At 39.4% G+C, this 17,423-nt stretch overlaps 1 protein-coding gene across 1 annotated transcript in view; it reads left to right on the top strand.

Moving 5' to 3' along the window:
- Positions 1–11,915, top strand: part of DHX58 (DExH-box helicase 58) — a 23,064-nt gene extending 11,149 nt beyond the window's left edge. The window contains exons 5-13 of the mRNA XM_015815670.1: positions 801–917; positions 1,030–1,156; positions 1,953–2,144; positions 5,058–5,314; positions 7,119–7,268; positions 7,486–7,647; positions 8,937–9,127; positions 10,308–10,404; positions 11,439–11,915. Coding sequence (XP_015671156.1) covers positions 801–917; positions 1,030–1,156; positions 1,953–2,144; positions 5,058–5,314; positions 7,119–7,268; positions 7,486–7,647; positions 8,937–9,127; positions 10,308–10,404; positions 11,439–11,618 — 1,473 coding nt within the window. The 3' untranslated portion in view covers positions 11,619–11,915. The remainder of the gene's footprint in view (positions 1–800; positions 918–1,029; positions 1,157–1,952; positions 2,145–5,057; positions 5,315–7,118; positions 7,269–7,485; positions 7,648–8,936; positions 9,128–10,307; positions 10,405–11,438) is intronic.
- Positions 11,916–17,423: the final 5,508 nt, after the last annotated feature.

Below are 17,423 nucleotides of genomic sequence, written 5' to 3'. Positions count from 1 at the left end.
ATCCTTCTCTTCATTAAACTAGTACTAGACATACCCAATTCCAGCAGCCGTTCCTTATATGTTTTAGCCTCCAGTCCCCTAATCATCTTTGTTGCTCTTCTCTGTACTCTTTCTAGAGTCTCAACATCTTTTTTACATCGCGGTGACCAAAACTGGATGCCGTATTCCAGGTGTGGCCTTACCAAGGCATTGTAAAGTGGTATTAACATTTCACGTGATCTTGATTCTATCCCTCTGTTAATGCAGCCTAGCACTGTGTTGGTCTTTTTGGCAGCTGCAGCATCTCTATGCTACACCTTTGATTTGGCTTCTGTTCATTTTAAAGTGTTGTGTGTCACTTTTAAAGTATTGCATGACTTGACACCCAATACCTGTAGGACCTTCACTCCTACTGAGACTTGCCTCATCCTGTGCAAACTGCAAAAGAAGGAAGAAGATAAGGACACTTCCTTACTGGCTGCTCCTATTCTTTGAAATAAACTTCCAAAATAAGGGATGCCTCCAACGTCTTGGCTTCAAGAAGCTCCTGAGCATTTGTTTGCTGGTGGTACTTGGACTTTTTAATTAGATAATTCAAATTGGATGGGATATCTGTTCTTGTTGTTGATAAAGGATATTATTGTAAATCACCTCAAGTCCTCGTGAAATGGGCAGCCCATAATTCATTGTATGTATAAATAAAATTTGTTTCGTCTCTTTCTATCATAGCATCACTTAAAGGCATTTCAACTGGCATTTTAGATCAATTGGCTTAAACCTATTTCCTGAAGTAATCACACAGCTGTGATAATTCTTTCCAGATCTGTGCTAACCTGGACGCTGAAAAAATTATGTCAACCAATAAACATAATCTCTCTCTTAATGACCATGTTCCATGTCCCAAGAAACAGTATGATCTGTCAGAACCAAGGTTGCAGGTAAGATCACCAGGAGTCTCTTAAGGAACAGTTGAAAAAAATGAATGAGCAGTGTAGATAAGAATGTTAACATTTTTTTTCCACTCCCAATTTCTCATTTTATCATCTCCAGGACCCATTTGGAGAAAAACTCAGGGACATAATGGCCCAGATCTATACTTACCTAAATGTACCTGACATTACTACAAACTTTGGTACCAAGTCCTTTGAGCAGCAAATTGTGGAGCTTGAAACGAAAGGTGAGTATCCCATAGGAAGCTTTGTAATGCAGGTAGCCCTCGACTTACAGCAGTTCATTTAGTGACTGTTTGAAGTTACAACGGCACTGAAAAAAGTGACTTATGATCATTTGTCACACTTGCAGCGTCCCCATGGTCATGTGATCAAAATTCAGATGATTGGCAGCTGACTCATATTTATGACGGTTGCCGTGTCCCAGGGACATGTGATCACTTTTTGCGACCTTCTGACAAGCAAAGTCAATGGGGAAGCCAGATTCACCTAACAACCGTGTGACTTATCACCTGCAGTGATTCACTTAACAACTCTAGCAAGAAAAATGGTGCAAAACTCACTTAACAAATGTCTTAGCAACAGACATTTTGGGCTCAGTTGTGGTCATAAGTCGAGGACTACCTGTATACATGAATTTGGAAGAAAGAAATGTTCAGAGACAGATTTAATATCTTCCTGATTTTTCCACCTCCACTATGTTACTGTGCTATTTGGAGTACATGTGAGTCTAAGGCCCAAGCCTGCAGAAGATAAATTAGCTATAGCTTCTTTGGATGTGTTATTCCCCGCCCCTGGCTGATGGTCTGTAATGAAGTACAGCTACAGAGAAGAAATTACAGCCTGATCTACTCAACTTTTAATCTAGAAACCTTATTTTTACCAACTCTACTTAGATAAGAATGTTGTTTTACCTATGCAGAACAAGCAAAGAGGTTATAGATGAGATGGACTGAAACAGATCAGTGGAAAGATAATGTGACAGACCGTTATCATGACATTTGCTCTCTTTGTGGTATTAAGGAGCAAAAGAATGTTGCCAAAAAACCCGAGTTTGTGCCCTGCATCTTCGAAAATACAACGACGCCCTGCTGACCAATGAAACCATGCGCATGATTGATGCCTTCAGTATGCTAGATGAGTTTTACCAACTAGAACATGCTACTAAGAAATTAACACAAAAAAGCGAACAATATCTGTTTCAGCTCTTTGATGGTAAGTGTCTGTCAGTAATGGAAATGCTAGACAAAAATAAGTGATGGGGTAGTGTCACACTGGTGGACGTGATGGTGCCATTTTCCTGATTCAGAGTGAATTCCTAGATAGCCGTTAGTCCCATAGGTGAAAAATAACAACATGGTTGCTAGAAATTTCATAAGAGTTATAGAGTGGGAATTATAGAGCTAGAACAGGGGTAGGCAACCTCGGCTCTTTTATGACTCATGGACTTCAACTCCCAGAATTCCTGAGTCAGCTATGCTGACTCAGGAATTCTGGGAGTTGAAGTCCATGAGTCATAAAAGAGCCGAGGTTGCCTACCCCTGAGCTAGAAGAACTAAAAGCACCTTTTAATTCAACCTGTCATGTATTTTGAAAGCCAGGAAAGTCTACAGAGTAGTCTGGCTGCCAGCAGTTACTGTTGTTTAGTTTAGATTTCAGATTAGGTTTAGGTTTAGGTTTAGGTTTAGGTTTAGGTTTAGGTTAGTTTATCCCAAAGGTGCTTTTTCACAAGGCAGCTGGACTTTCTTGTTTTTCTTTGAAGATGTTTCGCTTCTCATCCAAGAAGCTTCTTCAGCTCTGACTGGATGGTGAGGAAAGGAACGATTTATAGTCCTTGCAGACAGCTGGTCATTTGCATTCTTTTAGAGAATTCTTGAGGCCATTTGGAAGTTTACCTGTGTCCTCAGGGTCACCAGAGTAGTGTAAATGTGTGTGGAGCCTTCTTGGCTGCAGGATGTTTTCTGCCCTGTGTCCCTTCACTCTTGAAGACAGGCGCAGGCTGTTGGGGATGAGTCTGTGTAGTCTGCATTTCAAATTGAAGCGCAAATGGTTCCTGTAGTCTGCGGTGTTTTCTGTAAATCCCTTCATACTCCTGCATCATTCGAAGGGTGTTCATCCATCCGTGACCTTCGTAGAACCTGTTCTACTTTGACTGAATCACTGTTTGGAGCCAAGAATTTCAGACAGTAAAAAAAAAATACATAGGCAGAACAAAACAAAATTTAGGGAATATTTCACACTCCTTGTATCTCGCCATTACACTTTGTGAAGTAAAGTGCTGGATAAGTGAAAAGAAGGGCATGGGAAATAGTAAGGAGGAATATTATTAGTGATAATAGCAAGAGGAGGAAACAGAATTGAAGTGAAGGGCTCCAAAGGGAAGAAACTGGAACGACTTGGAAGGAGGCAGGAATATTAAGTATGTTTGCCATCTTGATGTCTATGGAGATTTTCAGTCATCCAGATCATGGTTGTCTCAAAGGTGCTTTTTCAAGAGGCAATTGGCCTTTCTTGTTTTTCCTTGAAGACATTTCCTTTCTCATCCAAGAAGCTTCTTCAGTTCTAACTGAATGGGGATAGGTGGTGTCGTATCCTTCCCCCTCTGTTGAGAGAGGGTTGTTCAATTTTAATGTTAGATGGCCTCTTTGACCGCTCTTTCAAACCAGCAGTCACCTCTGTCCAGAATGTGGACTTTGCTGTCTTCAAAAGAGTGACCTTTGTCTTTCAAATGCAGATGGACTGCTGAATCTTGTCCTGAGGGGTTTGTTCTCCTATGTTGTGTCAAATGTCTTCAAGGAAAAACAAAGAAAGCCCAGTTGCCTCTTAAAAAAGCGCCTTTGGGTTTGCCATCTAGAGTTATATGTAAAAAAAAAAAAGTCAGGACAAAAATAATCATATAATGGACCAGCACTTTGCTGTACTATGTTCCTTAGCCCCTGTCAGAATAAGAAAAGGCTGAATAAATAGGAAATGCTACATGCACAGGTTGAAATGTGTAGTTGGTTGTGATTATATACAAATCACTTGATTTATGAGTTTTCTCTTTGTGAAGGGCTAATTATTACACAGTAATACAACACAGTAGTCTGGAATCACACTTCAAAACACAACCCTCGTTTTTTTTCTCAAATGAAGAGCTACTTGAATGGTGTTGAGTGGTTTATTAAGGCATACTCTAAAAATTAAAGTTGATTTCATTGTATTAATTCCAGTTGTTATATTTACACGTAATTCAAATTAAACATAGTCACTGTAACTGCTCTCTAACATTTTGTTGCATTAAAAAGTTCAATTTGGTAATTATTGGAAGTTGTTGAGGTCACATCTAGACATCAGGATAAAACCTTTGAAGGCAAATCTGAGAGATAAGAGCACCTTCCACAACTTGTGGACTTCCAAATATGCTAAACCTGCTAGTTGGAAGTATTAGGAACTGTAATCAGTGCTGGAGAAGTTAAAAAAATAAGAATGAACAATAAGGGAAAGACAAGACAGAGGAGAAGAATAAATATGGGTCACACAACTAAAAACTCGAAGAAACTTTTCATTGCTGGAACTGACAGCAGTTTATTTTTAGGTAGTCCTCGACTTACCACCATTTGTTTAGCGACTGTTGAAAGTTGCAATGGCACTGAAAAAAATAACAGTATCCCCACTGCCACTTAATCAAAATTCAGGCCCTTGGCAACTGGCATGTATTTACAAGAGTTGCAATGTTCTGGGGTCATGTGATCACCATGGGTGATCTTTCCAGCCAGCATCTGATAGACAAAGGAGAAGCCAGATTCGCTTAACACCTACAACTTTGGCTAAAACCATAAAATTGGACACAAAGCACTTAATCGCTTTGCTTTCTGCACTTTCTGGTCCCGATTGTGATTGTAAATCAAAGACTCCCTGTAGTGGCAATCACTGTCATATAATCTACTGCACTGTGTATTAGTGTAAGTTTTTGTTGTTGTTTGTGTGGTTTCATTTTTCTTATTCATTGTTACCTATGTTAATCCTTTGGGTTAAATGCCAACTGAAGTATAAGATCGAGAAATATTATAGATGCGTGTTAGATTCAGGAATGATTCTCTTGCTGCTCGTCCTTATTTGAGACCACACAGTGCATTTGCTTTATAGAGAACAGGTTGTCTCTCTTGGGCCTTGCTAAAGACAGTCGCTACGAGAATCCCAAACTTGGCAAGCTGCAACAAGTCCTGCAAAACCAATTCCAAGAACTGAAGAGCTCACGGGGCATTGTCTTCACCTGGACACGACAGAGTGCCTATTCACTGCATGAGTGGGTCCTGGGTAACCAGGCTTTGCGTGAACTGGGGATCAAGTCTGATGTTCTAACTGGGGCTGGTTCCAGCAGTCAGACAAAGCACATGACACAGGTAAGTCTACAGAAAAATGTGGGAAAGCCTCTATCCCATTCCCAGTTCTATTGTAAGTCTAATTGGAATGAGACCCCCACAAAAAAGATTGAAGGCCAATTCATAAGTATATGCAAAGTGACAAAGAACAGTCCACTTGCATAATTTCATTTTATCTTGATCTTGCAGGATCCAATCTGAGTCGGTTACTGGGATCAGAGGTTTGTTCTTCCAAGCTTTTGGACTCATGCTAGAACCCATCCTCAGGGCTCCAGCACAAGTCCAAAAGCTTGGAAGAACAAACCTCTGATCCCGGTGACCGACTCAGATTGGATCCTCCGATGTTACCCTTTGCCTTCGTTCATTTGATCTATTAAATATTCTTTTTCAAATCAAGTATGAAAAATATCCAAGAAAAAATATATTTGTATTTAATTTGGTCTGGTATGACCAAGCAAGTAATCTGCTCTGAAACAGAGAGCTAATTTTTGACAGGAAATAGCCTTTACTCCTTACCTCAATTCTAAAAGTTAAATTAATGCTAAAGCCACAATGGACAGCTCAATTCCTTTGTTATTTATACTGTACATGGTTCAGCTGGACTCTGGCTAGTTAAAATTTAATGCATTAGTAATATTTGAGTGCTGTGTCATGCCAAACTATTTTTTTTAAAATATCTTCCTTGTTTTAATGTGGAACAGAGTCCTGTTGAGTAAATACATAGAAAAATTTCACTTCAGCATTATTTAAACAGAGAAAAAAATATTTAGGACCTAGAAAACACATGACTTGGGAAACTTTGTCAGGCTCTTCCAAAACATAGTAAATATGTTCTGTAGTTTTCTGATGTTCATGGCTAAGCTAAAACAGAGGTGTGCTGTCGGGAAGCCCAGCCAGATGAATTAATTTTACTTCATTGCTACAGTGACAGAATCTTTAAAGTCTAAAAAGTATATTTTTCCCTTCTTCATAGCCCAAGAGGCTAGGGAGGATCTTTGCCTCATCCACTATCCAGGCCAGTCTCCCAAGGTCATTTTCACATATCATTACATACATAAAGAGCTTCTTTGAATATCAACAGTCTCACAAAGAAGATGGATTGTTTTCTCATGGTTTGTGGTCTCGTAGTTGAATATATCAAGGATCTCCAGCAACAATAATCGTTGTAGAAGTGATGTTCGGTGAAACCAAAGTTCTTTCTATGACAACTAATCTGTAATGCTGGGTCACACATACCAGCTATCATTTGATGTAACTTAGTCAAGAAGTTGCATTCGCACTTCCCCATACTTTAAAGCACCTTTTTGCCTTTGAATTGAAAATCTTATACTGATCTGTAAGCGCTGCTGGGGACACATTGTCTCTTTAGGTAGTCATTCCTTAAACCAGATTTTCTGCTCACCAAGAATACCCTGGGTAGCTCACAAGAAATCTTAACAAAGTGCAGCCAGATAACAGTTTTTACTGTATTGTATTACTATACAATACTTCTGATATTACTGATTTATTGTATTAGGTGACTACAAAAGAAGAGTTAAGTACAGCAATGCAAAATATTTAAATCAAATTAAAAGTGCTATTATGTTGGCAAGACAGAAATGTACCACTGAAATGAAATCCTATGACACAGAATGCCTTAAGAAAAATACCATCACAAGAGATGGCTCGCCAGATGTAGTCAACAGACTACTCAATAAGGTCTGGTAAAAGTGTTTAAAAGAGGCTCACTTCTGTCTTCTGGGATTGAGCATCCCAGTTTCACTCTAGGGCCAAAACTTTTGTCTTGGATGTTTCTTTCTAATTTTGTCTTGGGTGTTTCTTTCAGCAAGAACAACAAGATGTTCTCCATCGCTTCCGAAAGGGGCAACTCAACCTTCTTTTTTCCACCAGTGTGGCTGAGGAGGGGCTGGACATCCCTGAGTGTAATATCATAATCCGTTACGCGCTGATGACAAATGAAATTGCTATGATGCAGGTCAGTCAGTTTTGAGAACCTTGTTAAATGCTCCTTGCCACTTGCAGAGTGTCACTCAAATGTGTCTAGGAAGGAAAGAATGCTGGGTCATTGAGAACAATATGAGTTCAACTGGATGGTTTTTGACTGATCCATATATATTCTTGAGGTCAAGTGGAACACTAGTGGGCTGGATCTTTGGAGATGAATGCAAGTGTTCTTCTTTCTCTTTGTTAAGGCCAGGGGCCGTGCCCGTGCCCCAAACAGCATTTGTTCCATTTTGGCCAAGACCAACAGCAAAGAGGTGGCCCGTGAGAGGCTTAATGAAACTTTGGAGACCCTGATGGAGAGTGCCATAAAATGGGTGCAGGAGATGCCTGACAAAGAATACCACCTAAAGGTAAAAGAACTTCCTGGAAAGGCCAAGAAAGTGACTTTTGATATTTAGACTAAGTACTAATTTGGTGGGAAACACAGCAAGACAGATTCTGACATGCTGTGATAATGTACTCTTATTTATTCTTTTGCTGCCACTCTACATCACCATAATCATAGGTCATAGTCTCAAAAGCATCTCAGAAGAGATACCATGCCAGCTTTTCCCAAAAAGTCCCCTCCCCACTGTGTTTGATAGTTGAAGTAGAGTCTTTTAAGGGGGTAAAATACTTCAAGCTATTTGTTAAGAATTGGAACCCATATGTTATCTTAGAGATGTATCTGGGTATTTATAAAAAAAGATTGCAGGAATTTAGATAGTTCCAGTTGTCTGGAGTTCTTATTTGAACGTGGATCAGATTAACATTATAGAACGTTACAGATGAACTTCAGAGTTTGAAACAGTACATGCTGTTGAGAAGTTACTGATTCAGTGAGAGGTTTCCAGTTCATGTAGTCCTCAGTTAATAAACACTCATTCGGTGATTGTTCAGAGTTATGATGGAACTGAACATGTATTTACAACTGCATCTTGAAGTCCCAGCCATTCCATCATTTCCATAGTCATGTGATTGCAATGTGGGTGCTTGGCAACTGACTTTTACTAATGATGGTTGCAGCGTCCCGCAGTCACAAGCAGAGTCAATGGGGAAGCCAGCAGGGAAAATCACATCACTTGAGTAAGACTTTCCCACCCTGTAGCAATCACCTTCAACCCCCACCCCCATTGGTACAGTGCCTCACTTGCTTGTTGTGCACACTTGTATAGCCTGGCACAGCCATCCCATGCTCATGTCATCAGCTCCTCTCACATTCTTTTTTTTAAATATATATTTTATTGGTTTTTTACAATAATAATCTTTAGTGCTTATTAAACAACGTGTTGTCTGGGTTCATAGCTCCTCTCACATTCCTGCAGCAGCCATTCCAAGACCCATCTTGCAGCATGCAACACCCGCTCCTTGCATAGTTTCCTGCACCTACCGGCAGCCATTTACCTGCCTGTCAGTCTCCTTGCGAGCCATCTGGCACTTGCATCTTCCTGCTGGCTTCCCTACTGATCTTGCCTGTTGGAAGCTGGAAGGAAGTTGCCAGGAGGTTCTTGCTTAATAACCCATGGTTGTTGCTTAACAATGATAACTGGGAGTCATAGGCTTGCCATCACTTAGCAATCTTGGATACGTACAGAATGAAGTCACAATATACCATACGTTCCTATGCATGGAACACAAATTCTTTAACTCTTTCCTATAGATTACAAAATTGCAACACGAAGGCATGATCAGCAGGAAATTGCGGGATATCAAACTTGAGCAGCAGCGCCTGCTACACAATCCAGACAGTGTACGTTTCTGCTGCCTCAATTGCAACGTGGCTGTCTGCCATGCCAGTGACTTGCGCAAAATAGAGAATATGCACCACATCAACATTAATTCCAATTTCAGGTGAGAGAAAGTAGAAGTGGCTAGTTGCTCTGTGCTTTTGGACTCTATTTATAATATTGGGAAGAGCCATGTTATGAAGAGCTGTGGTGACGCAGTGGTTAGAATGCAGTATTGCAGGCCAGTTCTGCTGACTGCCAGGAGTTCGATCCTGACAGGCTCAAGGTTGACTCAGCCTTCCATCCCTCCGATGTTGGTAAAATGAGGACCCAGATTGTTGGGGGCAATATGCTGACTCTGTAAACTGCTTAGAGAGTACTGTAAACCACTATAAAGTGGTATATACGTCTAAGTCAGTGTTTCTCAACCTTGACAATTTTAAGGCATGTGGACTTCAACTCCCAGAATTCCACAGCCAGCATTGCTGGCTGTGGAATTCTGGGAGTTGAAGTCCACATGCCTTAAAATTGTCAAGGTTGAGAAACACTGGTCTAACTGCTATTTCTATCGGCAAGCATATCTTGCTTTTTCCATTTGAATACCAAGATTGTGTTCAAGTTGATGCCCTCCAGATAAGATAAGTTGTGGAATTACCTCTCATGAATGAGAGCTGAGAGAAATGAGAATTGATATCCAATATCTGAAGAGCACTAAGATGGAGAGTCCTGTGCTTCAGTTTCAGAAACAACATTTCTTGCATAATGTATAGAGAATTAGGAAAGAAACTCACTTCAGCTCCTTCTCTTTGTGGCCCTCCTGAGGTCTTCTTCTATGAATGTACGTACCCTGAACATAGTTCAGTCAAGAGTCTGGTTGACTGTTCCTCAGGAATATTCTAAAGGGAAGATGTCCTTACAATCGAAGTATCTAATCAAATATTTGTACAGCCACATTTATATAAAAAAGACACCATTGGCAAAATCAGCATCAGTTTATTGCAAAAGATAACTTCAGTTGGAAAAGCTTACATACCTTTAGCCCAACATCTGCCTATCCCAGGTCCATAAAAATGCCAAATACAGTTTAAACATCTGATTGACTGAGACCAACTATAATCAATGTTATCCATATGTAAATCTATATGTGTACAGATGCACTACTCTCAACATAGGAAGAGAAAGATCAGCAAAGAATCCCCCCTTCCCTTAAATTGTCAGTCAGGATTTGATTTTTTTTCCCCCCAAGAATTGCACACTGCCTTAGGAGTGAAAGATTACAGAATGCCCAATTGTTCTCTATGCAGCCTATATTACAAAAAGTCACCCAATTGTGTGACAATTTCCCGCGAATTCAAAGACTGGAAGCCAGGCAGTTCCATCAGCTGCGATACATGTGGGCAGGTAAGCACCGTTTGAACTCATTTTTCTAAATATACTTATTTTGTTCAGTTTTTATGAAGAAATAGATGTTAGAGAGGAGACAGCGTCAGGTCAGTGGGAAGGACAAGGCAGATGGCCTCTGAATTTATTTTTTTCAAATCAGACTTGTTTCTAAAATCCCTAAGGTTCAAATTCTGTAAATATTCCATTCCTGGATTACACCTTAATTTGTTTCATGGCAGACCTCTATCAAGTTTCCCTCTAATGATTGTTCCCTCCATTATTGTTGTTGTTTTGGGTTTCTGTAAAGGACCTTGCAGAATGTGTTAATCAGGGACAGGAATTTAACAGGCTATATCTGTCTTTATTGATTTGTGGAAATCCGAGTGTGAAGACAACGCTTGTCAAAGGTTTCAGCTAACACAGTGGGTCTCAGGTAAACTTCCATAAGTTGATGTCTGTGCTGCATTAGGAAAGCTTTGCATGGTCTTAGCTTAGCACACAGAACTCAGTAGATAATTATTGGGATAATAGATAATCTTGTTCAGATTATGCTTAAGCCATAATGCATTTTATTTTGGTTTAGTTTGTCATCTTGGGTTAATCCAGCAATTGTAGTTTATCCCAAAAGCCATGATTTAGCATAACATGTAACTCTCAAGACTGTAAAAAAAAAATGGGGTAGGGGCAGAGAACATTTATCCTTGAAGGGAATCTCTAGCAGTCAGTCTGTAAGCTCAGGAAGGAAAGGAAGGGAGGGAGGGGAGGAAGGAAGGAAGGAAGGAAGGAAGGAAGGAAGGAAGGAAGGAAGGAAGGAAGGAAGGAAGGAGGGAGGGAGGGAGGGAGGGAATACAAGAGGAGGCATCCTGTAAGCTGAGATGGGCTTTTGCAGTCTGTATTATTTCTGTTCTGCTCTTTGGTAAAACCAGGGCAGCACAAACACTGGCAGATGAATTTTCATATAGTTCACTGATATTTTCCCCAAAGGTGGAAATCTATGATTGTGATTTACTTAACCTGGTGAGAGGCTAACCGTCTTATTTGTGTTCCTGCAGATTTGGGGAATGGAAATGATCTACCGGGATGTCACACTTCCAATGTTGGCCATTAAAAATTTTGTGGTGGAAACTCCAGATGGCCGCCAGAAACCCAAAAAATGGAGCAAAGTTACTTTTGAAGTCAAGGCTTTTGATTATACTGAATATTGTAATACTAATTTTAAACTGGATACATAAGATTTGGCAAATAAGTGAAAAATAATTCAAAATAACGGGCTGTGCCCCTTATGAATAATAAAGATCTTCCTTATCTAGTGAAAATTAGCAACCCCATTGAATAAATGCATTCAAAATAATTTGAAGTAGGCCCGCTGAACCTTTTCACTAATGCCAGCTCTGAACACTGGGGGGCTTCTTTCTTCTTTAAATGTATTTGTGGGCTGACTTATCCCAAAACAAATGTTTGCAATGGATGAAGGTACCTGGCTGCATAACCATTCTTCTTGTATTAAAGTTCTGAATTGAGTGGTGAAAGTGGCATTGTCTTTGCAACTGGGGATTTTCTGAATGCCTTGAAAGAACATGGTTGTACTTTGAAGCAGTAACCGAAATGGCAATTTCCAGACAAAATTAATGCTTTTTAGGCTGCAAGAATTGGAACTCATTCTGGAGCATTTCCACATCATAATAGGAATAATCCAACCTTCTTCACCTCTTACACAAGACATTTAAAAGTCCAGAAAGCTAGTACTTTGGATGCCTGCTTTCTCCTGAGGAGAAAAGAGGTCAAACTCTTATTAATTTCTCTATTTCCCTTAATGCTAGGCTGAAACTGCCACCTGAAGGAAGGGTGGAAAGTATTGTCACAATCGCTGTCCTCAATCTTGTCAGAATTCAATTGGTGTCCAGAGACAACCAGAAAATCCATTTGATTGTGTTGTTCTGAAACTGATTCAAACATCAGCTCAGCTACGGAGGAGGGGTTAAACCCAGAACTGCTTTTGAGCACACCCTGTGTGGAAATACTCTCTGTCATAAATGCACTAGAAGTCTAGGAACTTAACTGGAAGGAGGAAGATGAACAAGAGGTTGGCTGGGAAGCGTTCCTGATTTTGAAAATCAATTTATGACTAAGGGATATTTGGAGAATGAAGAGGAAGAGAAGGTTCATATAAAGCAGCTTCACAGAAACGTCAAGCGTCTACCTGGATTTCAAACAGAGGTCCGTCATCCTGTAATGCATGACAAACCTATGAAAATAAGGTTATTATTTTGAGAATACTAAAGTGTATGAAAGCGAGGAACGGGGTGTTACCATTTCTCACACAATGACCTAATAGCATGTTCTGCTACTTACAGCTTGGTTTCTAAAGTAGATATTGCAAAACCTCAATCCTATCTAGTAAATCTTTGGTTTATTTTTTTTTTACTAAGTTTGTAGATTGCCCCAGTTAAGAAAAAAACAGCAAGGCAGAGATCAGATTTGTAATTTTATAATTGTCAAACCTTCTTGCATCTCGGTTGAAATTGTACGACATAAACGTATCCATTTTTGTCTTCCCAACAGCCACTCTTATGAGGTGGGTTTTCCTGAGATTAATCTTGTAACTGGGCCTCCCCAGTCATAGTCCAATAATGATAATTATTAGTCCACACTGATGCTGCTGTTATGCAGAGTATATTTTAAGAAATAAGACATTTTTGTGTCTTTACCCAGACCAAATTAAACCTTGTTTTTGAAAACAAACTATAGCATTGCCTGCAGTTTACACATGATTCTTTTCCACCATTAATATGGCCAGTCTTATTTTTAAAAATACCATAAACCAACTCCTCAATATGAAACTTGCAGAACAATTACTGATGAATTGTTGCTTTTATTTTACAGGATTACAAATTTTTTTAAAATTTTCAACAGAAATTAAAGTGCATAATTTTACAGTAGTCCAGCTCCCACCATTATTAACCAAATATACATATATTACAGAAATGTATACAAATATCTGCAAATATTTTACATACATGTACATATTATCAACTGGTAAAGCTAACCACATTCACCATTTTAAATATTACTTTTTCTTTTTTTCATATATTTTAGAATCTATTTGTGGTAAAGAAAAAGCCCTTCTAGAAATCATTCTTTGAATAAATAGAAGTATATTCCAAAGCATTGTCCATAGTGATATTGTCACCTAAGCTTGATTTGGCTATTATTCAGGCAGCATTCAAAGTATAATTACCACAACCTTTAAGTCTACAACAGTCTGAACGGCTCTGTGAGTTTGGAATAAGATAGTTAATAACTTTTATACACATCCAGTCTCCCACTCCAGGCCCTCTCTGCTTATAATAAAAGTTGCCCTTGACTTGCGACCACAGTTGGGTTCAAAATTTCCATTGCTAAGCAAGACAGTTGTTGCATCTCATTTTACGATCTTTTTGCCATAGTTACGGTAAGCGAATCACTACAGTTGTTAAGTGAATCGTGAGGTTGTTAAGCGAATCTGTCTTCCCCTCACTTACTTTGCTTGTCGGAAGCTGGATGGGAAGGTTACACATGATCCCAGGACAATACAACTGTCAAAGACATGCCAGTTACCAAATGCCCAAATTTCGACCATGTGATCATGGGGAACAATCATGGGAAAACTATCACAAGTCGCTTTTTTAGTGCTATTGTGACTTCAAACAGCCGTTAAACGAATGGTTGTAAATCTAGGACTATCTATATCGCCACTCAGTATAGTGAACTTCCAAACAGATGGGCTTCTGAGCATTTTTTGGAGAAGGTAAATTAGATTTGCTATAGCTCTTAAACCCCCCCCCCCTTACAAATTACTATTAATCTGTCTTTGCTTGGATACTTTGAGAAAATCTACTTCCCTATTGATTTACCACAAATACTGTATGCATCTGATAAAATCCCATATCGACAAAACATATATGCACGTTTTTTCCTCTACAAATTCAAAAGCAATTGCTTCAACAATGAACTAGTAAAAACTGTACCTCTACTCTTTAATAATGGGAGCAGAACAAATTAAGCAAGCTCTTCAAACCAATTTCAAAAGTGACACTGAAAATATGTACAATGGGGACTTGCTGATTAATGTTTCAATATGCTGCAAAAAACAGTGTCTGTAAAACATTTAAAGCTAACCAACACTCTTTCTCCAAATAATTATAAAATTATAATACTGTTAAGATCTGTTCATATAATACAGTCTGGAAGAAGAAAAGGAGTTTGCTTCCTCACCAGTTTGTCAAATTACCAAGAAATAAAATGAAATGGAAGAGATGAAATCTAGAATTCTTCTCTGGTTCTCAAATGGTGGCTCTTCGTTCACATTAACAACCTAAGTGCTTGTCAACTTCAGACACTTTAAGATGTGTGGACTTCAACTCCCAGAATTCAGAAATACTGGCTGAGGGAATTCTGGGAGTTGAAGTCCACACATCTTAAAAGTGACGAAAATTGAGAAACATTGATCTAAATAACTATTTTCTTAGATACAGAGGCAGGAAAAATACCCCAGTATATTTGAAAAAGAACGGTATGATGTCTGCTTAAACAACTGATTATACCTATTTCTGTTGTACTTTTTTCTGTAGGGAAACAGTACAAATTATCTAAATCAGGGGTGTCAAACTCACAAAGTCACGTGATGTGTTGCGATGTATCGCGACTTTTTTTCCCATTGCCAGCAATGGGGATGCCATGATGCATCCGGCCCGTGGGCCGGCAGTTTGACACCCCTGATCTAAGTCCTTGATTCCATCATCTCAACATTAAAACTGAGCCTGTTTAGTTAACATAGGTTTTAAAGATTTCCCCTGTCCAGTCATTTCTGACTGTAGGGGGTAGTGCTCATCTTTTAGCCGAGGGAGCCAATGTTGTCCGAAGACCCTTCCCATGGTCATGTAGCCAGCATGACAATATGCTGAGGCGCATGGACGTTGTTACCTTCCCACCAACCAAGCAATGGCTTAATGATGTGAGAATCTAGATCCAAGCACTTTTCAATCAAAATATCCCATTAGACTGAGATACACCATCTACTCTATCACTGGAAGCTAACTGGGGGCAGAACTACAAATGATGGCAAAAATAGTACATACCAGAATATTTCTTATGAATCAATTTGAAGCACTCATTTGAGTAGCAGATTTCAGAGGGAGCATTGTTTTCCTGTCTCCTATATCCAGCTATTTATTATTTAATACAATTGCCAAACAATTTAAAGCTCAAGTATGAATGAATCTCAATGCTGGCCATAAAAAACATATAAATTCATTTCTACCATAACAATATATAAGTCATACTGTCGTGATAATTTCCAGATCTAACATACATGAGCATGCTATACAAGTTAAGGATTTAAAAAAGCATGTATGGGCCAGGAGGAAGTGTTATTTAGTTATTAAATAGGTGGGTGCTTTCACCATAATGTGAAACAATGGCATGTCCTAGAATTAACACAATTTATTTCTGGTGTTTCTTTTGTAAAGCCTGGCAAATAAGATCCTTTCTTTGCCAGTGACAATAATTCTTTCTTAAGCATGGAAGGCTTGACCTAGCACTGTATCCATATCACATGAATTCATCTGACAAGGATCTAACTGGGGATGACATGAAGGGAAAACACCATCCTTGGATGTAAGCCTCATCATCAGGGAGTATATTCACATTTGGTGCCTGATAAGCTTAAATTGCTGGGGGGGGGGGAGAGGAGAGAGAAGGAATATATCCAACTGTTTAGTATTTAATACAGTTGCAGCCCAACTCAAAGCCCAAGTGTATATAAACCTCAGTGCTAGATATAAAATTGATAACAGGGTAGAATCAAAAGTTGGAAAATACTTTCTAAATTTCTCTATTCAGGCCTCCCCTGTCAAGTGCAAACGATCGGGTCCACACATGAAGATCCAGTTAAACTGATTTGTTGCTATTCATGCCTATGCACAGGAATATTCTCAACAAACAGCAACTGCTTGGAGTTAGATAAGGGTCAATGGAAATCAAGGGGGGAGGTTGGGCATAGTTTGCTTGTGGCTACATAGGGATTCTAGGATGATCCCTGTTTTAACTCCGACCCCAGGTTCTGCCAGTCCTTCTCCTACATCCCCCAACCTTTGAAAGAGGACTAGACTTGAAACAAGCTCCCTTTCCTTATGGAAAACTAAGATGCTCTTTCAGAAAGGGGCTGCAAACTGGGAAGCCAAGCTGCTGGGCAGCCTTGAGGAAAAAGACCAGGCATTCCAGACTCGTTTGTAGGGGGAGACTGAAGAACGTCAACTTTTACAGCTAGCTGGTCATTATAATTTAATAAATTATGGGTAGACTGGAGAACATTGTCTGTTTTAAATTCTCATCCTAGATAGCTTAAAGAGATGCGGTGAATCAATCTCTCTTCTCTATTCCTTTAGGATAACTGGGTTTTGCCTTTTGACACTTGTGGCATTTCCAGGTAGAACAATGGTTGCATCGAGGTGAACAGCACTTTCCTGGATAAGGAGAAGCCATAAGGTCACCCATTTGTGCTGCAGAAGGCTGGTCCTTGAGAGAAGACCAGCAGGATTCAAAGGGATCTTGCCAGCTCCTCTTGAGTGCCAAGAACTGCAGAAGTTGGGAAACTCCAAAATTTAGTCTGAGTTTATTAATGGACATTGAGCTCACAAAGTCTACTTTTTTGAGTATTTTTTTTTTGAGACAGAACTGCAGTCTGTTCTATAGACAAACCAATTATTTGCTTTGGTTACTCACTTTCCAGTTTATTTAATTCTTTAATATACCATACAATGAGCGTCTCTGCATTTGTGGAGTGGCAGAGGTAGAAGACCTGGCTCACATACTATTTGATTGTTGCCTGTACAAGAGGGTGAGAGACAGGTACCTCGGTCTATATACCAAACGAATGACTCATTGGGATCCCCATATCAAAACAACTTACCTTATGTGCGGCCAGAACTTGAAAATAACATTTAACGCAGCACAGTATTTAAACAAAATGGTTCGGTTGAGATCTGCATATGTGGGAT

The sequence above is a fragment of the Protobothrops mucrosquamatus genome, unplaced genomic scaffold (genome assembly GCF_001527695.2).
Source record: "Protobothrops mucrosquamatus isolate PMUCROS unplaced genomic scaffold, P.Mucros_1.0 scaffold363, whole genome shotgun sequence".
In the NCBI taxonomy this organism is placed as follows: Eukaryota; Metazoa; Chordata; class Lepidosauria; order Squamata; family Viperidae; genus Protobothrops; species Protobothrops mucrosquamatus.
Note: the sequence above shows the minus strand (reverse complement) of the source record. Positions and strands in the feature narration are given on the sequence as shown.